The sequence below is a fragment of the Pocillopora verrucosa genome, chromosome 10 (genome assembly GCF_036669915.1).
Source record: "Pocillopora verrucosa isolate sample1 chromosome 10, ASM3666991v2, whole genome shotgun sequence".
Classification (NCBI taxonomy): domain Eukaryota; kingdom Metazoa; phylum Cnidaria; class Anthozoa; order Scleractinia; family Pocilloporidae; genus Pocillopora; species Pocillopora verrucosa.
The window spans coordinates 11,975,104-11,996,338 of NC_089321.1; the positions used below are offsets into that span (position 1 = coordinate 11,975,104).

The window sequence follows — 21,235 nt, forward strand, 5'->3', positions numbered from 1 at the left end:
GAGGACAAGGGCATGGGTGGATTCCGGTAACTTATTGGGCCTGTGAAGTTGTTCTGTTTTCATTCAAGATGGGGGTTTCAAAAGTTTTGAATTTCCCACAATAAAACCATATCAGGTGACGAAACAAAATGGACTGGTTGGGGTGCCAGAAACTACTTCTCTATTCTGCATATGCTGATTTTAAAATATGGTGGAGCAGGTATAGTGGAAACCACCAATTTAGTTCCTTCGCAGCCGGAAGCGTTGCGTGACGGATTTATGTGAAGGAGTGTGACACTTGCAACGCTGGATCAAATTTCACGTTGTAACAGATGACAAGGAAGGTTTTCACGCATAACAATTGAGGTTAGTCATCTTAATCAGTGCTCTAGCACAGAGTTTTATAGCCTTTTGATAACGTAAACTGCCGCTGAAGCCCTAGGCTTATACAATTTCGTAAGGATTTTTAAGAGGGCTTGTAAACGGAAAGACTTGTATTCGAAGGAGCTTACATCCGGAATAGAAAGTGCTACGAAACGAGTTACAGCAGTGCTGATAAAAAACTGGTTTTTAATTAAGCTTCAAAACATCACAATGAATCGAATTAATTTCAATACTCTTGGAACAGAATCAAAATTAACAACACGAACAAAACGGGAACAGCACAAAACGCAAGATCGGACTTTTTCCCTCGAAGTTCATTTTTGCTCTCCTGTTACCAATATTTAAATGTGTTATGTATAATTCTCTGCAGTGATGCGTCCTGCTTTATTGTAAAAACCAGGAAAAGCTAGATAAGGGCTTATAAGAGGGTGTGTCTTATAAGTGGCAGTTTATGGTACCTGGGGTAAATAATTTTGACAGGAGCACAATAAAATTCACCTAGGAGTGACAAACAGTTCAAAATTGATTCAAGACACTCAACATCAAATCCTTTTTAGACATCAAATGTCATCTTTATTCTATTCTAAGATACTGAATCAGATCTTTTCAGACAACATGAAAATAATTGACTAATGATAATAATATTACAATAATTATTAATATTATATTCCAAGGCCTACCTTTAACCCTTTACATCTGAACATCAGTATGCATATTCTCCATACTGAACTCTAGACATTTCCTCACTCACTGACAAGGAGAATTTGTCTAAAAATCAAGAGCTTTAAAACTTGGCAATCATTTCCCAGATTCTCATGACCTTAATGTTTGACTCAGGTATGCTAATGTAAGGAGAAATTAGAAGCTAGTCACTTGAGAGTAAAAGAGTAAATATATAAACAACTCAAATGCCTAAAACAGGCTGTGGCAAGCATAATAATTCAATCTTAGTGTCCAGAAAATTGCATATAATTTATTTGAGGAGGTAATGGAAGTATGTTCTCATTTATTTTTGATGCAAAAACAATCATAACTATTCATCCTCATTTCCTTTTTTTAGGAATGGAGCCCTCTGAGCTTAAATGATTTCCCAAGCCCTTTCAAAGGGCACATATAACCTTGTGCTAACAATTATGGGAACATTTATAGAAACTACATTTAAATTTTCACTTGTAAGCCTTGAAATTGCTGAGAGACAATTACACCACAACTTTGTAATGGAATGTATGTGTTAGAGGCATCAATAAATAGATAAATAAAGTAACAATTGGCCAAGCCTCTTGTCCAGGGGATGGCACTCATTTTAACCATTTCAGTAAACAAAACAATTTTCGTATATTAGCATGAAAAATATTACTTAAAATGCCATTCACATAATGATAACTCATGGAGTTAAACCCATTACTATCAGCACTAGCAGACCATCACAAAGTACAAAATAAACAATGAATTCAATGAGATGGTTTTTCATTTCCTGGTTAGTCATTTATGGGCAACTAATAAATTGTATTCTCAATTTTTTATGACTGGAAATTTAATATACACCTAAAATTTATCCACCATAGGTCCTGACTGTTTAGACAATAAACATCACTATCCACTGGGTACATAGCTGTTACCATGGCGATGGAGCATGATAAAATTGACAGTGCTTTATTTTTGTCAATTTCAGGGATTGCTCTTAATCTGTAAAAAAAAAAAAATCCTACCCCCCCCAAAAAAAAATCCTTTCAAATACAATGGTGGATACTTCTATTAGTCTTGATGTGTCAATTTGAATGTTGCTCATTCAAACTTACTAACAATGCACTTCTCCAGTTGACGAAACAGGAAGCTCCTCACTAAATAACTCAACAAGTCACAAAATTTGAAAAAGTTACAATTTTGCTTCTTTAATTTTGTTGAGCTGCTTGAACAGACAACTGTAACAATTATTACAATGCAAACTGCAAAATCTGTTTTCAGAACACCACTCCATTCAAGGCATGTTATCTGGTCTCTTAACCCTTTAACTCCCAAGATCTGATTGTTAATTCTCCCCTCCAGCTGCTACACATTTCCTTGTAAATTGGTTATGAGAATTTGGTGTAAGATCAATACAACAAATTCTACCTAATAAGTTTGAACATTCTCATAATGCGTTTGCTGAAAAATGTACAGATATTTTAGGGAGAAGTTGCATGTTAATCACTTTTGTGAGTTAAAGGATTAAGTAAAGTTTATTTTTCTTTTGCTGCTCAAACAATCCTTCAAATAACCATTATTTTTAAAATCAATATTTTCAATGCAGTGGAGTCTGGATATCTCAAGCCCTTAATATCTTAACCTTTTTCTCATCACACACACAAGGACACATTTCAGGGGTGGATTCAACTATTCCATGATCTGATCATGATTTAGTAATTCTCCCTTCGGGCCAATATGAATCTCTTTTTAAACGAAGTTAGAGAATTTGGTTTTGTATCAAGCAAACAGCCTCCAGCTCATATATTTATTCACTCTCAATTACCTTTTTGTTGGATAATGTGTTGAAAGTGTGATCATATATTCTCTATACTGGTGATTCAAGATAACAAGACTCCACTGTAAAATAATGAATATTGTTAAATTATTTGTCATTCATCAAGGACACACGTTCTTCATCTGTGTCAACCCTCTTGAATGCAGAGTTTGTCACCACAAACATGACTGTGCCAGCTAAAATGATAAGTGTGATGCCCAGCACATTGCCTAGTTGCCCCGCAGCAGGTAGTGTGGAATATCTGCAAAAATTAACTTACTGTCAGCTCAATTTGGCAATGAAAGGAAGATGAAAGGTGTAGTCAGAAGAAAAGTAAACAGTGGAAGAACAAAAAACAAGCACATTCCACTGGCAGATCAATACTACCAATTCCATTTGTTATTCAAATTAAGAGCCTAAGAATTTGCTAATTGCTTGGCTACTGTTTGCTAATTGCTTGGCTACTGTTTGCTAATTGCTTGGCTACTGTTAAAGTACATAAGATAGCCTAGCTGCATAACCAGTATCAAAACTGATTTTATTACCAAGCCATATAACCTCTTGGATTTAACCCTTTCATTCGCAAGAACCCCCATTCAATAATTCTCCTTACTCTCTACAATATTAACTATAACGAAATTAGTTTGGAGAATTCGGGAATTTGATAAACTAGTAATCCCTCAAGTGACATTTTTCTTTACGCTCATCACTTGGTCACTTTTGGAGTCAATAGGTTAACCCTAAGAGTGACTAGCATCTAATTTCTCCTTACAACATGATACCCCCAAATCATAAATTAACACTGTGCCCACATGTATACTGTATGTACTGTGTCTATTTGGAGAGAATATACCCTTCCCCTACCTACAGTTACTGTATCACATGTAGCTCTTGACAAGTTCTACAGCATATATACTGTGTGTATTCTATTTTGAATGTTGCGAGAACTATGAACTACTGGTTTGTCTTTCTGCACTCTCAACACAGAATGAAGTCAGAGGATTTGAGGATGGAATGCAAAAAAAAAAAAAGAACAATGTGAAAAAAGTAAAATATTGAGAGGGAATCTTTGAAAGGAACTGAGCTAAAGGCTCATGTATTATCAACCTCAATAGCACCTACTTGCCAGCTACTCTAAAAAACCCTTAAACTAATAGGAATTCATTGAAAAAGCTAGGCCAAATAATACAGGAGGCTCATGCCTTCATGGAAAGGTTCATACAAAGATTTATTGTAACTAACGATTACAATTGTTTAAAAAACAATTTTTATGATGTTAGTTTGGAGAATTTGGTATCAGATCAACTAATGATTCCCTGATTGAATTTTTTTCCTTATTCGATCTCATCACTTTTCTGCTTGATATTGTAATGATGTTGTAAGGAGAAATTCTGTCTTGGTCTCTCAAGGGAGTTTAAGGGTTGAATGACCAGTCCATGACTCACTTACTTTGTGCTCAACTGGAAGAAAAGCTTCTCGTTGATTCCAATGAGCGCTGTGCCGATGACCATCATAAAAATAAACATACCAAAGAACACATGTACTTTAAGGTATGCTGCACGAAGACCGTCTGGCAGCTTGGGGAAAAGAAAGCTCACAAAACCAAAAAGAAGCTGGAGAGAAAGGCAAAGAAGGTATGACCAGTTCAGTTGAGCTGAAGTAATTAAGACAAATAGGACAAATTGCTTAGCCAGTCATAATTCTGTTAAGCAGTCTATCAGTAGAATTTGTGGTTTCAATGAGTTTCATTTAAGGGGCCAGGCACAGTACAAATTGACCAGCTGTTAAGACAACTTTGTGGAACTGCTGTCTAAATCTCAACCAAAGAATTACAAGACATTTTCCTCACATATTTTCTAAAAAATAAAATACATCAATTTCAACTAGCAAAATATGTAGATCTAATACATAACTAATTATGCACTGGGGTACTGCATCAAATCTTGTTTCCGTGTTCTAAAAAGTGATAACTTTTGGGCCACTGAAGTATAGTTTGTGCTCCTTAACGCAGGGAAAAAGGCAAATTTCAATCTTAGAGCATTAGGTAAATTATGGGTGGGGCCAAATTCTAATGCTGCCCCTGCTGCAAAGCTTGATGAAATGTTTGGGAGCCCACTTTGTGATCAGCCCCTGTGAGTTTATGCTACATAACATATGAAAAGGTTAGCTACTTGTTAAAAAAATAGATTATTATTCACTAAAAATTATAAATTTGTTCTTATCACTTATCTCAGCCTTGGTAGGAGTCAATGACAGGCACAATGATTTGTGGGCATTAATTTCCCATCAAACGTGGATTCACTTGAAAATCATGCTGCTATATTCCTATGTGCTTAATCACCTGATTAGATACATCACTGAAAACAGAACTAATTTGATTAATTCTATCCTGCACCACTTCCTGAACTTACATCTCTCAATCTACTTTCGTGGTAGCAAAATAACAACTTGATTGAGAAACAATTTAAATTGTAATAAAAGTTTGAGTGTAGAAATGCTTCACAACATGCACATCACTCACTGACCTGACAAGAGAAGAGAATTATGGTTGACAATCCACACCAGCTATGGAGGCTGTAGAGATTAGGAATTCCGTTATGGTTATGGAAGTCGAACACGGCCTTTAGACCCAGGACTGCAATTACAAAGGCTACTAGCTGAAGACCAAAGTGAACCAGCTTGATGAAGAATTTGTTTTCATGGCGAAACACTCGATACACAATCATAGCTGCAAAAAGGGAATGTGATAGCATACTGTAATATGAGCTTGCCAAACCCATCTCTGAAAAATTTGATGTAGTTTAAGTAGCTATGATGATTTTTGCAGCTCAGTTTTTATGTTTGACAATCACAAGACTTATTCATTAACTCCATTCTCAATCATCCTTGTTTCCCTCAACACAGCGGCTAAATGAGTGTGCATGCTAACAGCTACTTGAGCCAATTGAGTATTCAGAGTTGCCATTATTATTCCTCTGGAAACAAAATTGATGTGTGCTGTTTTTCACTGAGACAACAAACTTTTTTTCCAGGGGGTTTGCCCACTGAACTGAAGCAAGGACAAAAAGTGCTTAAATGATAACAGGTGCCATGACCTACATTGCCATGATACAGATGCTTTACCCCTTACGGCAATTTTTTCTTGTTGAATGAGATATGTGACAGAGAAGGTTTGACAGAAACTTTCCTGAAAATGGCAACCTTATCTGTTTTGATATGGGCTTCTCCCCATGAAATGAAAACAAGCAATGAGAATTTTAAAAATGCAGCCATTTGCCTCCATAGTGTTACTACTGAAATAATGTAGTTCCCATTCTTTTGCGTGCATAAAAAATTCTTGCATGTTACAAGCATGTGCACCCATTTTGCCGCTGTGCCATTATTCTCTAGTTTATTTCAACCCTTTACACCCTAACATCAGTAGGAATATTCTCCATACAGTTCTCTCTGGATTTCTTAAGGTACTAACCAGGAGAATTTGTTTAACAATAAATAGCTTTTTTATATGGTAGTCACTTCCTTTATTCTTGTGACCTAAATGTGTGATTCAGCAGGGTAAAAATGTAAGGAGAAATTACAAGTGGTCAGTTGTAAACCAAACACCTGACAAGCATGTAACCTTTAATAACAAAACTTCACCATGGTTTTTGTTAAAAAAATTTAGTGGTATCTAGAAGATAACTGTGAAAACCAACCCCTACAGGAGACTGGCTTCTATGATTTCTCCTGAATGCATTACCACTGAATCAAATTTAAAGATCACAAGAATAAAGAAAATGATCACCAATTTTAGGAGCTGCTGATTATCGAACAAATTCTCCTTTTTGGTATCATAAGAAAAAAAAAACAGTGTGAACAATATGAATACTACTGTTCAGGTGGAAAGAGTTTTATTTAAACTAGAGAATTCTGCAACATGTAGCCACATTTTACTATAAACGTTGATACTTCAAGAACACCCAGCTGCAGTTACAATGGCACGCGTCAGTTTCCTGCTAAATGACAAAACATTTTTTATGTACAGTAGAGGCAAATTAGATTCTATAGGTTGTAAACCAAACATCTGACAAGCAGCACGGTAACCCTTTATAACAAACTTCACCATATTTCTCATCAATCTTTCAAGAAAATGCACTGTAGCTAAGAAGCACAGTGAATGCCTTTGCTGCAGATGGGTAACCGAGTATCAGGCGAAAATAAAATTGAATCAAGTCTTGCTGGCATCTGCGGGAAGTGATATGACAGCCGCCCCATTTCGTACCAGCAGCAATTAAAGAAATTGTGAAAGTTTTGATTTCTCTCCGTGTTATAGATTCTAGAAAATAGGTGTATAACATCCTTGATTACGTTGTTTTTGGTTGGATACCCGTGCATATTTAACGATTGCAACTCGTACTTCTTATTTTGAGTAAAGTAAGTTAGTGTGATAATGAAAACTTAGATACATGTACATTGTACAAGGAGCAATCTCAAATTCAGAACATTTCAAATTTTAAATGCTATTATTTACTTTAATCCTATTCTTTTAATTCTGTGGATCACCATCTACCCGTCAACACTATGATGATAAGATTAAGCGGAGCCATCGCAGCATCCTTTGGGGCGTTTAAGATTTCAGCTGCTGGCCTTTTGAAAATGACATTAAATATTCACGAAACAAATTCAGATAACGACACAGCTAAAAATAAAAAAGGATTCAACAGATATTAAAGTAAAAAGTATTAGCTTCTGAGCAGCATTTTTGAGGGTGAAATATTACATAATTCTCATCAACTTTTAGTGGGCGTTTAAGAGGTAATTGTAAAAGGGCTGTAGTGAGACTTCGAACGCGAAAACGTTCTGAGCTTACCTTCGCTGTATAAAAACACCATACTGATAACCATACATAGAGGATGATAGTTAAACTCGTGAGCTGTTCCATCCCAAGCAAATCCACCGAGATATTTTCCCATCCATATGCCAGTGAGAACCATGGCCAAGATCCCGAAAATTTGAATCGCGCCCACAGAGAGGATAAAAACAAATGGCGATCCCATTGACTCCCGTTCGCTAGGCGCCATGATGAAATATTTCTTGAAAATTCGCTGGGGCAAATGTTGAGCTAAGGCACGTGAGTCAGCTTCGCTTTCAGTAACAGCTATTTCTCCGCAAAAGTTTTACCATCTATTGTCATTTCAGACGTCGGTTGAATGGGTTTGCACTTGTCTGGTCTTAAATAGCCCCTTGTAGGGAGGGTAGAGGGAAGTTATCTCTTCCGAGATTAATATACGATTCTTTTTCCCTCTTTTACAAAATCCAGCTATTTTTTCTCCTTAAAAACCGAGACAAATTTTCAATACAATTCAAACATCATTTAAAGTTTAAGAATATAACAGCAAAAATATTTTCTCATAAAACGTCTTAAACCATACCGAAAAAAACTGACCCTACCCTGGCTTAGTGATTTTTTTTTCAAGTTCGGAGGTAAATCCCTAGGGAAGTTTACGAAAGGCTCTCGATTCAGATAGTCCAATTAAAATAGACAAACGCTCTCCGAGAGTTTGTCGGACATAATTCGGGTTTCCCCAGAAGATCTTGTTTGTATTCGGACTCGCGGCAATATTCGCGCCTGTTACGAACAGATCCGAATCAAAACACTATGTAAGGAAGGGGAAATGTGAATGATTCCACTCTCGCGGCCATTATGACTCCGACCTTGATCATTGCGGTTAGCCTACTGGGAACAGTTGTCACGGCTTCTCTTTTCGCTTTGTTGTTGCTTATTTGTACCAAACGGCGTTGCAGGAAAGCTGAATTTTCACAACAGCAATATCAGTGAGTTTGAGTGATATGTAGTTTGTCAGTTGACTAGAGGAATTAGGTTAGATGCAGTGTTCCACCTGATTGTGCTGATATTAATTTTACTTACTTTTGCTAATTTTGATAGTTTAACGCTTATGTTTAATAGACCCTCGGCTAAATACAGGAATTATCGCAAAACTTTCATATATGACTGGCAACTTTAATTTATGAGTCAGAGGAATGATTTGACGCAGAGGGTGAAAGCATATTCCTAGATAGCAAGATCATTTGCGAAAACGTCCGTACAAGAGGATTAGTAATGAAATTGGACTTTTCACACCCTGTTTTAAGACTCAAGATCTCAAAAACGATACCCTGCTTGGCACATAATCCCACTTGGGAAAAACAAGGGAATCCCCCTCTCCCCTTCAACACCAGGTAATGATTAAAAGATCGGTAGTCCAGTTGCAGCATAGAATCGTGTACAGTACCACTTGTATGTACCTCTGCATCACACACGCACATCAGAAATCTCTTGCATCGCACACACAAAACACGTACTCTGTGTGTATTACTGCATGTACCGCACCTGTTCATACGACTCATACAAGGTAGAATTTGGATTAGTACAACGTTCTTGTTTCTCTTCTTAGAACAATTTTCCATTGATTGTTGCAAACCCAGACCCACAGTAATATCAATGGCCTGTCATTGAAAGCAAATTAAAGAAAATGTCCATAGGGTGATGACGCTCTTTAAATAAACTTTGTTAAGTGTAGGAAAACATCAGTGACCTGGTTGTGATTGGTGTAAGTTTTGCATCTGATTGGTTGACAGCAGGGTGCAAATTTTTGTGACCAATCACAGAGGGAAGTAAAGCAAAACTAAGATGATCCTAGATGTAAATTGCTTTTAACACTCAATTTAAACTTTTCTTATCAATCTCATCTGGATAACTCAGACTGCTACGATGCAGAGTGAAACAAGATGGCTGAAATTATTCTGTGATGCTTTTAGGGGTATTGAAGATCTTGAAGTATTGATTAAAACAGCTCAGGTTGTTGCCACACCTGGAGTGGAGTGTACTCCTTGCTAGTGATTAAGATTACTGAAAAGATTAAGCAGAACTTTATTCAAATAGTGATCAGTTGATTTTTGTAAAAAATGCTTCAGGAAATAAGTAATAATCAACTTGAATTTTCATGTGACATTTGAAATAAAATGAGTCATAATTTAAGTAGTTATTTTCTATCTTTTTCAAGGAAGCAGGATGCAGAGCTGGTGCAGGCGGCATGGAACACATCTCATACTGAACTGGGTTTGGATGGGTTTTCTCCACAGGATGACCTGGTGAATATTTACCCTTTACACCTTAATATCAGTATACATATTCTCCATACTGTTCCCAATGCATTTCATAAGGTGCTGACTTGGAGAATTTGTTTAGCAATCAAGAGCCTCTATAGTTGGTAATCGTCTTCTATATTCTCTTGACCTTACTGTTTGATTCAGGGGTGATATTTTAGCCCTTTAACTCCCAGATCAAATTTGTAATTCTCCTTACTGTCGACAATACAATTCTTATAATGTAAGTTCAGAGAATTTAGTATTGGATTAACTAATTATTCCCAAATTGATATTTTTCTTTATTCTCATCACTTACCTGGTGAATACTGTATTAATATTGTAAGGAGAAATTTTGTCTTGGTCACTTGCGGGAGTTAAAGGGTTAAGGATAAATTAGATGCTAGTCACTCTTGGAGTTCAAGGGGTGAACCCTTTAACTCCCAGAAGTTATTGAGATGTAACTTCTCCCTATAATATCCACACACTATCTAGCAAACAGGTAATGAGAATACTTAAACATATCACATAAAATTTGTTTTTCTTGATCTAACACCAAATTCTCCAAACCAATTTAGAAGGAAATGTGTAGCAGCTAGAGGGGAGAATTAACAATCAGATCTTTGGAGTTAAAGGGTTAGGTAATAGAAAATGGATTAGAAATAAGAGGACAGTAGGTGACCCAGTATTATTTGATTGTATTAATTACGATAATTAATTAAATGTCTTGGCATTTCTGATATTCATACTTTTCAATTTTAAGCCAGAAATGTTTCTGGATCCAGATTGGAGTGGCGATGCTGAGTAAGTTCAACAGAGTGATGTGAAAACATAAGGGTGAAAATTAATTAATGTGTCATTGTCGGTTACTTGACAAAATCTCACAATAAGTAAGTGTTACATTGTATGAACAGAAGAAACAGTTATCTGATTGGTTTAGCTGGTTGCACAAGTTTTAGGTTACACAGTCACACTGTTATTACCATCGTTATCATTATTGTTGTAATTATCATCATTTTTGTTATTTTTCATTAAAACATTACTAAAAATCAATGATTTTCATCATTATCATTCTCTCTTAAATTTTTGTAAATTTTATGAATATTATCTCTTACATGGATTACAATCTCTTATTTTCAATTCAATTTTTGATTGTCTAATTTTTATTGCTTCAGACACCTGATATCGCACTGCATCGACTTGTTGAAGTCCTGTCATGTACTAACAGAACAGCTTGTTGCCCACACAATGGAGAGCAGTGGAACAATCAAGTCACCAACAGAAATGGATAAAATTGTGACTGCAGCAAAGAAAATTAGGCCAAGGTGATGTGCAGTTAAAGCATCCTGTACTTTTCTTGATGGCCTGGACCTCCTGGCATTTGAAACAGGAAACTTTAGTCATGCAAAACAGTTCAGATCAAAGCAAAAAAAACTGACTGCATTGAATAACATTAGCAGAAACGTGCATAAGACATGCACTTTGGTGCTTGTTTTATTATGCATGAAACACCATAAACGTGCAAAGGTATTGTGTATGCATTGGCCATTTACCTCTGAGCTGTTAAGTGTTGCATATTTCAGATAATTTGTTTTCCCAATATGGAGGGTATTTGGTGACTCTTACCTTATAATTCCTGTTTTGCTCTACTTTGAATAAGTTTGTGTCACTATTAAATACTCTTTTTTTAGGTTACTAACTTCTATAATCCTACAGGTTTTAGAGTTGTTGACAAGCATCTGAATTTTTGCTTTGTAAAGCATGGTTGCCTAGAAGGAAATTGGAAAATATTACAGAAGGATGTTCAGTTTTGCAATCTGAAAAATTTTTCTCTTCCAGAGTGGATGAGCTGGTCAAAGCAATGTATATACCTTCAGACTCCAAGCAAATTGAAGAGAAGTAAGGAAATGACAACATACATGTTTTTCATGGTCAAAATATAAAACCCTTGATAAATCATTTGAGAGATGCAGTATTTCAAATTATAATACATGAATATTTCAATACTACTGTCAGTATCTTAACTGCCATTTAATGAATGGGCTATGATAACAAAATCTATTTGGACAAGATACAAGTACATGTAAGAACATTGTGTATGTGCTCAGACACAATACTACATGTACAGGTACATTGTATAACGAATCCGGAGACTGAGGAAAACAAGAAAATAAGTCAAATACTGAGGTCATAAATCTGTTCTAATATTAACAATGATTTTGTTTGAACATGAAGGTCAACAGCTCTCTACAAATCTGTCTGCCAGTTGCTTCAGGTAAAACTGACTTTTTGTTCACAAAAATAGCTATAAATACCCAGTCTATGCCATTCAAACATACATGTACTGTGGTTCTAAAAGATGGCCATCTGTTGGTGCAAAAAACAACCTTTAAAACTGTAGTTAAAAAGGGGCTGGAAAAAAAGGTCTGTGTGACTCCAGTTAGACTGCAAGATCCTCCTTCCAAATTGTTTTGTTTATTTAAAACGTAAGGAGAATTTGAGGCCATATCAAAATTTAATGAGGGAATCATTTTGCACACCCCTTGAGTTTGTTGGTATTGTGGTTTGTATTTGTGTCCTGATATCTGATGTGATTGGTCATGCACATAAATGTTAAACTTCTCACAATCATACTGTACTGTGTACTCTACCTTTGACAGTTTCATTGCTCATTCAACATTAACAGGTTGTTAGAGGTGCCTCTAACAGACCAGATGCACTTGCTTGGGCTGGTGAAATTATTGTTGCCATAGAGAAACACATGGAAGTAATGCAGTCAGAATGTCAGTCAGTGTGTTCATCTTGCTCATCTATACAGAGCACAGCCAGCTCAGTGTCCTGCCTTTGCCAACAGTCAGTGGTAATGGTCACAAACCAAGCCTATTGCTGCCCAGGGAACACGGCTGTGTATTAACTATCCCAGGGTTTGATGCAGGCCGCAAACCTATAGCATTCAGAACAGATAACCAGTAGGCCATTTTACAGTTGTGTACTTAGTTGCCAAGCTTGTGATTTGGAGTAAGGCTGAAGGTGACCTGGTTGTGATAGAGGCCAGTATCTAGTTTGCATAACAATTAATGTAATTTACATTTGAAAAGCAGCAAGGTTTGTATCATCACCCTTAGTTTCACTTCTGTTCAAAGGCTTGGCAACCAAGCATGCAGCTATAAAATGGACTATTACATGTAATATAAACTAAGGAATAATTTTTTTTAAGTGGTTTTAAGCTGGTCCCACCTCTGTCAGTAATATTAGAGTTTTGTAATTGCTGCCTTTACATTTTTGATTGATCTGTCATACTGTCACATCTGCATTTCCACTTCAACTTTTTGTTCCATATTGTGCTTAAATGTTTGTTACATGTAGAAATGTGTGAAAGAAAATTTCCATAGTTGCTGATATATTTTCCGAAGGGAAAGCATCTAATGACAAGACTTGTTTGGTATAGAAAAGTTTTGTCATGCTTTATGTCATTGACAACTTGTTTTTCCAAACAAATCACAAAAAATAATAATCATCATTGGAATGATATTATAATGATTATTAAAATAGAAGTATAATAATTATGATGCGGTTACATGTGTAGCAAAAATAAGATAAGTGGACGTTTTAGTACTCAGTCTGTTTCAGTCTGACTCCCTTCTTGTTTGCAATATGTTTTGGCACTTACAGTCTGTACAGCAATCTTGTTTCACTGAAAACTCGTGGAATGAAATGACTTTGAGTGATTTGATAACTTCTTGCCGGTTAACTATCGTAAGGACCTGTAGCCCGAGACTTTGACCTTGCAATGTGGAACACTTAGGTTGATCAATTTGCGAACCATGGCTTCCAACGTGCCTCACGCACAGGCAACGGAAGAAGCTCAAGGACTCTAAGAAGAAACTGTGGATTGTGTTATGTTTTTCTTAACTGATTGATGAAATAATACGTAACTCTCGCTTGCCTTCGTCCATGGTGGCACTATATGGGGCTTTTGGGCAAAAAACTTTCATTGGTTTCTACGCTCTATTATGTCACGCAGACTTTATTTTGCCATGTAGCGCAAAATTTTATTTAACATGATCAGATCCATGATCCGTGATCTGATCCGTGACCCGATCCTTGAGCTGATCTGTGATCTGATTCGTGATCCAGTCTCAGATCCGATCCGTGATCCGATCCGATCTGTTCCGATCCAGATTTTGTCGACGCCAAAATATCAAGGTCATTTTAGAACAGTTCAGAAATCACTCTAAAAGGTCATTTTAGCTCATTTTAGCTTATTTTAGGTCGTTTTAGACCATTCTTGTTTTAGAAACTGACGGCTTTGACTTTTATCCTCTTTAAATAAAGGTCATAATTATTGCAAGACTTCAATCCGTTGATATAACAAGGAATATATTATGCTTAACTCTCAGACAAATGAAACAAAGTGAAATCTCCATCATGGTACAGAAGAGGGGAGGGGTGAATGAAGCCTGACTCGGTTTTTGTTGTGTGTCGGTCTTTTGGTAATGATTTACCATCAATGAACATTATTTTTCTTTATGCACTAGTGGATTTTAAGAGCATGGTTTTTACACGCTAGATACCCTGACAGAACTCATGACATCATCTAAAAAGATATTGCTTCAAAGAATCAGTGATCCATGGAAAATTTGATTGTACTCAATGTTTTCCTGATAATAAATCATATCTCTCAATTGTTTAATAAAAAACGGTTGCCATACATCAGCTTGCGACATGTAACCGGATCTGGGAATGATTTATGGACCATTCCTTATGACCAATTAGTCGTAAAAGAGAAAAAAAAACACTTAACGAGGTTACGTGAGATTCGCTGGATACTAAAAACGTTTCTCCTTATTTTGAAAGGGAATTCTTACATTGCTAACTTACTGGAAAAAAATAAATAAAACAAGAGATCAATAAAAAACAAAAAGAGTTTCGTACATGCGATGGCTCCTAATTCAGGGCAATTACGTCCGCAAGTTCAAATCAAATAAATTCTTGTAATATCGTCTTCCAAAACTGTACAGTTCTCTAAGAAGTTACCGTAAAACTTAGTTCTTCTGACGTTAGATCCTCTCAATATGTGACCCTCCATGGAAAACAAGGAATAAGGTGAACGCATGGACACGCTAGTGAGATGACACACCGGCTTTGGAGCTGCGTGTCGCATTTGCATGCCTAGTTAAAATTTTGCGACCACCGATAACGAACTTTAAAAATCGATAACAATTGATCACTCAAGTAGCAAAATTGGCAATCCCCAATTTTTCATTCATCATTCATTATAGTTATCGACTCAGTGATATTGACACGAAGTGACACTTTAAGCCAGAGATTTTTATAAATTTTAAGTTGTGCTTTTATTCTTTACAAGTATTGCTTCAAGAGAATACACTTTTTCGGAAGCACATTCAGTGTGGCGACTTAAAACACTTACAGTTTTAATGTAGTTTCTGGTATATTCGGTGGAACTGAGTGCACGTTTTCCTTTACAATCAACGGGTATAAAGCCATTCATGTTACCCTCCAAAATAGTGCATTGGCAAGGTTCTGAACACCCTATCAAGCGACAACAATAAAAATAACTAACGACTGTGGATATAGGAAAGTCATATATTTCAAATGCGACATGAACATGAAAGCGATCTTCGCAGTAATGAACACTACTCGAGCAGTAGTGAAAATAAGGCCTGAAAAAAATTCAGGCCTGTAAGGGATTTGATTTTTTTAAACCATTAAGTAGGAAATGAACATTTCCTTTAATGTGATTCAGTCGAATGAAATAGATAAATAAAACAGAAGAAAAATTGGTATGTAGTGCATATCCAGAAGTGCAGAAAAGTAAGCTCAACAAATTGCACTCCTGTCGAGGACATCTGCCTTTCTGTCTTCAAGAATCAGATTTGGTAAGGAGTAAATAAGCCTAAAATATATCTTCCTTAAAACATAGTTTCGTTCATAATTTCGTTCATCAAGTGGATGGAAAATGCGCTAGAAAAGTGTTCATAAATAGTTAACCAGTTTTTCTGTGTTTCCGCCTTCCCACTTTCACTGGATAACTGGATGCACAACCTGGGTTCGCATTCTAAATATGAACTTTCGCATTTCTTTTTGTCTCCAGCAGTAAATTAGTGGATTAACAAGCGAGTTAAACATAACAAATGTTTGTAGCACTAACACGTTGATGGGGCAATAATTATAAAGGCCTGTAGACATCGTGATCTGACAGAAACAAAGAGGGAGAACGCAGACAACAACAGCAACTATTACTAAGACAGTCGTTTTAAGCGCCTTGTTCTCTTTGGTAAATCTTTCCACTTCTTCTTTGGGAAGTAGCTGTGCCTTTATTTTTCTTTGGTGGCGACGGGTTTCATGATACAAAATCGCATAAGCTAAGGCCACAAAAACAATACATGAAAAAGTGATGAGGCCTCCCACAGGAAGTAACACATGGTACATTTTTAACACATTGAAAACCCCGCACATAAAGGCAATGATCCAGGCTACTGACACTGCCATCTTCATGTTATGACCAGTTACAATTTTTGAGTAAAACATCGTAAATTTGATTGCTATGAGCCTCTCCAACGTAACCAACATCAGATGAACGTATGACGCCACTACAAAAACGGCCAGAGCATCGAAATGGAAACTTCCCACTGTTCGACTGCTCTTGAGACCCAAGAATAGGAATACCCTCCAGAGGATAAACGATGGTTGGCCAAGAAGACCAGTGAATAAGTCAGTCACGGCTAAACAGGCCAGCAAAATGTTGCTGTTGGTTCGAAGTCGGTGTCTCTCTTTCACGGCCATTATCACCCGCGCGTTGAGCACAACTGTGAAGGGACAGGCGATGCTGTTAATGATAATACTGATGATGAAACTTACCTCCAGTGGTAAATACGCTGTGTCGCCTTCTTGGTTGGCCATCTTTTCAGATCCCCGGTTTTTAAATTAAACCCGAAGGAGTGAGGTCAATATATACGTAACGAAGATCAACCGCACCTCTTTCATCAGTGTGTTGGATTAAAACTGTTTTTTTTCGGGGGCTTTGATGGACTTGCTCCTCTCCAGTGTGCATGTGTTTCCATTTGACATTTTCTCACGTATTTCCATTTGTAACTATGTAATCCTTAGCGAATTGTCTAACTAATTCAGTTTCAAGTTTTTTGTATCAAATGTGTGTGCCGCTCAACCGTTTGTGGTTTAAATATCTACCGAGTTCATGAGTGAACGTACAATTTTCACTTTTACTATAGTTTAAATACAAAAAGAATTCTTTAATTCAATTCTGCTAATTTCAAATTGCTTATAGTCGCATTTTGCTTCTCAAACATTACATAACATCGTTTGACATTTCAAAATATATTTAAAATGATGTTAATTACTCAGTAATTAGAACATAGTCTAATGACATATCAACCCAACCAAAATCGAATGCTTTTGATGCCTTGTAATATCATTTCATACATAACGAGAAACAATCAGACATTTCCGAAAATGCTATCAGCAATATTTCAATATTGTTATAATGTCAGTGAATATTATCCTGGAAGTTAGTCATTTAATAACGTAAATACTATAATGTATATAATGTTGACCGCTTTCAATGAAACGTTCAGCAAAACCAAGAATTTAAAATCAAAATGACAGGATACATAGAAATCTTGGATCAATTTCAGTTTCTGGGTAACTGCCCACCTACCCCTCCCCTAACCCAACATTAACCTTAAGTTGTTGTCAATTGACTGTCAATTGACTGTTGTTGAGTTAGGGGAAGGGTAGGTGGGCAGTTTCCCAGATACTGATATTGATCCGAAAACTTTAAAATGAACATTAGAAATAGGTTTATGAGTTTGTACACGTTTCTAAAGCCGGCCCAGGAGAATTTCACCACATCTGAGTTTGAAGACATGTAAATCAACCATATCTAGCTGAGATTACCTCTTTATTTCCTCTGCTGTTTTGACTATGATCTGCCGTAAAAAGTACCGAACTTTAAACTTAAAAGAGTAAGTACTTTAAGCACCTCTTACGCATGACGTCTCAGAACACACTTTCACAATTGCACCATAAAGGACAGATTCCAAGAGGGCTTTTCCTCGCCTAATCAACTGGATTTGCCTTAAGCTCGGCCCAAATCCTAATATTAACCCAAAGTGATTGAAAAAAAATCAATTAAGATTTTTTATTATCACCAAATGTGTTTTAGCAAGTCCCAAAATGGTTTCAGCCTACTTTTCGTGGTAGCTGATAACTCGAAATAGCCCGCTGGTTTCTTCACAAATGTTTTCACCTTGCATCACTTGATAAATATTTCGTAGTTGTTAAGCTTATTATTTGTCGTTCACCGATTTAAAGCGTATCAGTGGGAAAAATCATACATTGATTTATTTCACATCTCTTTTGCTTGGGCACCATGAGCTTAACGTTAATTATTTGCATAGGGGCTTTTGCCACGGAAATCATTTGTGAGTTTAAAGCTTACTAATTTAGACTTTTTAATTAAACTTAAAATCCATCAAATAATTTTATTCGTGCGCGATTGGTCCCAACGCTGAATATGCTCAGCTAAAACTGGCGAGGTTGTACCCCAGGTGATATTCCCGAGTTTTCATAACTCAAGTCCCGGAGGAAGTTTTCTCTTAATATTTAATTCAAGATGAGAGAGCGTGTTACGGTTGTTACAGAAAAAAAAACCGCTCTTTTTTTACTTAGAAAGTCGTACCAGAGAACACTGAAAAGTGAACATCTCGCATCTCGTTTTTTTTCCCGCGCACCAGTTGCAGAAACATTTGAAGGATAATAAACGCAAGAACCTCCATTTTGTGCGAAAATATGCTCATGTATCTGTCCTTGGACATTACCTGTTTCTCGAAGCTTACATTTTCTTCGAACTTCGCTCTCGGAAAACTGTTTGGCACAAATAACGTCCACAAACAGATATCCGTACATATTTTTGCGCAAAATAGAGGCCATTGTTTATTTATGGAGCCTGACCGGTTTTATTCCGACTTATGACAGCACATTGCATATTGTATTGTTATGAAAAGCATCATAGCATAAATTTAGTTGCCTACCCCCATGTGAAATATCCGTTTCTGAATAAGTCCATCCGTGGTTGGCGCTGTTATGACTCTTCAAGACTACAGTGACTAAAAACTAGTTTATCTCGCTCTCTACTGGTTTTGGTTCCGGTTTGGTCAGTTTTATTCCTTCTGAACGATTGTGTGTTGTTTTGGTTTTACGGAATACGCTAAGTTTAAGATATCGATACTGCAATAAATGGCTTAACCCTTTAACTCCCAGAGGTGACTAACATAAAACTTCTCCCTACAATATCCATACATTCATCAGCAAACAGGTAATGAGTAATGAGTAATCTTACTCGAGAAATGTCATCAAAACAACAAAAGCCAGCAAAAAAGCATCTACAAATCCACGGGGTTATCCAAGTTAGAATGGCTAAAAATTCTACGGATCAAATCTGAGGAAATGTGTTCCTTATGGTTGACAGTAGCAGTACAAAGAATTTTCTCACCTGAAAGCGTCGACTTCAGGGTTGTCAGTCGGAAATAGGACATTAACCATAACATGGTACCATTTGATGCCGTTTAAGACGAAGTCAATCGCGCTATGAGACTGGAACTGCTTCACAAGATTCTGTAAATAAAGAGCTTCGGGAAAATAATCAGCGAGAAAACTATTTCCTTTACGCTTACAGACCGCGAACTTGTTATCACTTGTGGCACGCACGGTGCCACTGAAGGGTATTGCTGTATGCACGCCTCTGAAGAAAGGACCGTAATTTTGAAACTGTCCGCCAGACCCCGAAAGAAGCTGACTCCCGGTGTTGCCTGATTTCGATAAGAACCTGAGCAAACACATCTGAGGAAGAAAAAGAAAAGAGATGTGAAGAGCAATACATAGCAAAATAAAGGGAATAGTAAGTGGAACCAGAAAGTGCCAGATACTCTTAAATAACAGAAGGGTAAACTTCCCTCATTTAATTTGCTCTGCAAATTAAATGAGGGAATGTGTCAGGTAGAGCCTAAAAACCAAAATGATACTTCATAACAGTAAAGGCAACATCTAGCAAGAGTTGCCTTTCCATCAAGACAGCAGCTATCAACAAAAGCTACTCTGCCTAGAGACAGTGCGCACTACCCTCTTGTGGACGAAGGGAGTCATGGACGTGACGTCACGGGAGCCACAAGAAAACTAGTATGCTCATTCTGCGTGATACAGAATTGAAAATATGTCAAAGCAAGTAGCTTTTTTTGATAAACATAATTGAGAAGAGAAAATGCCGAGTTGAAAATTTCACTTTACTTTGAGAGCCCTTCAACCTTCAGTGTGACTACTAATGTCGCAAACTTCTCTGTAACTTGGTTATACCCAATGATACGCTAACACCTGATACTGAGGAACGTGCATAACTCGCCTTCGAAGTTTCCTGTGTATTCTACGCAAAATTTTGCAATTGCACTTTGTTTCTTTGCAGAGGAGCGTTATTTGAAATGCAAAACGGTTGAAGCACACGTACCGAACTTTATTCTGCTCACTGAATATTTTATTTCGCTGCGTTTCCCCTGTATTCTGTTCGGGTGATGAAAATCAAGTTTTCTTTCACCTGCTGATGATACCGCAGAAGAGTCAAGCTAGAAGAGCAACTTAAACTTCATAATTCAAAACTAAAACTTAGCTGTTTTGAGACTCGTTTAAAGTTAAATCCAAAACGAAAACTTAAAGATAAACATTAAACTTTATTGTGACAATAAAGCGAATCGTAGTGATCATGAATGTAGGAAATCTTTGGTAACCAAGAACTCCCATCTTGAAAACAAATAACAACTTCCTTTCTCATATTGACTGAGCGCAACGAGTATAACCGTCAAATCTCTTAGCTCCTTACGAAAGGCAGTAGATTTCTCTGCGCGAAATTCACTGAAGGTATGAACAGTTATCGCTCAACTCACTTTGTAATCCTGCCTCGACAACGAGGGTAAGCGGTAAAGTTGAAACTTTAATTTATTCGTGTAGTATAAACTTAACAAATAGATTCCAAGTTGGCGTGCGTCTGTTCAGTAATAGATCACAGATGACGTCAAAATGTGGCAAGAACAAAGCCACGCACTAAGCATGTTCTACCCTCCCCTCCCACTTAATTTCAGCAGCATTCCAGTGAGATTTACTTGTATTTAGGGATCAGTGTTCCACGAATGTCATGTACATCTTATACGACAACAGAGA

General features: G+C 36.8%; 3 protein-coding genes across 3 annotated transcripts; 1 reads left to right on the top strand and 2 right to left on the bottom strand.

The window, feature by feature from the left end:
- Positions 1-937: 937 nt before the first annotated feature.
- LOC131776147 (transmembrane ascorbate-dependent reductase CYB561-like) lies at positions 938-8,057 on the bottom strand. The gene is made up of 4 exons (XM_059092296.2): positions 7,713-8,057; positions 5,389-5,591; positions 4,313-4,476; positions 938-3,125 (listed from the first exon to the last, which is right to left on the bottom strand). Exons 1-4 carry the CDS (start codon positions 7,921-7,923, stop codon positions 2,972-2,974), a joined length of 732 nt encoding a protein of 243 aa, XP_058948279.1. The 5' UTR covers positions 7,924-8,057; the 3' UTR covers positions 938-2,971.
- A 405-nt stretch (positions 8,058-8,462) lies between these two features.
- On the top strand, positions 8,463-14,335 carry LOC131776156 (transmembrane protein 98). The gene is made up of 7 exons (XM_059092307.2): positions 8,463-8,677; positions 9,907-9,994; positions 10,752-10,792; positions 11,164-11,313; positions 11,828-11,887; positions 12,224-12,263; positions 12,675-14,335. The coding sequence occupies exons 1-7, from the start codon at positions 8,547-8,549 to the stop codon at positions 12,900-12,902; spliced, it is 738 nt and encodes a 245-aa protein (XP_058948290.2). The 5' UTR covers positions 8,463-8,546; the 3' UTR covers positions 12,903-14,335.
- A 1,695-nt stretch (positions 14,336-16,030) lies between these two features.
- LOC131776231 (adenosine receptor A2a-like) lies at positions 16,031-16,912 on the bottom strand. Its single transcript, XM_059092400.2, has one exon. The coding sequence runs from the start codon at positions 16,910-16,912 to the stop codon at positions 16,031-16,033; it is 882 nt and encodes a 293-aa protein (XP_058948383.1).
- Between the last annotated feature and the right edge of the window lie 4,323 nt (positions 16,913-21,235).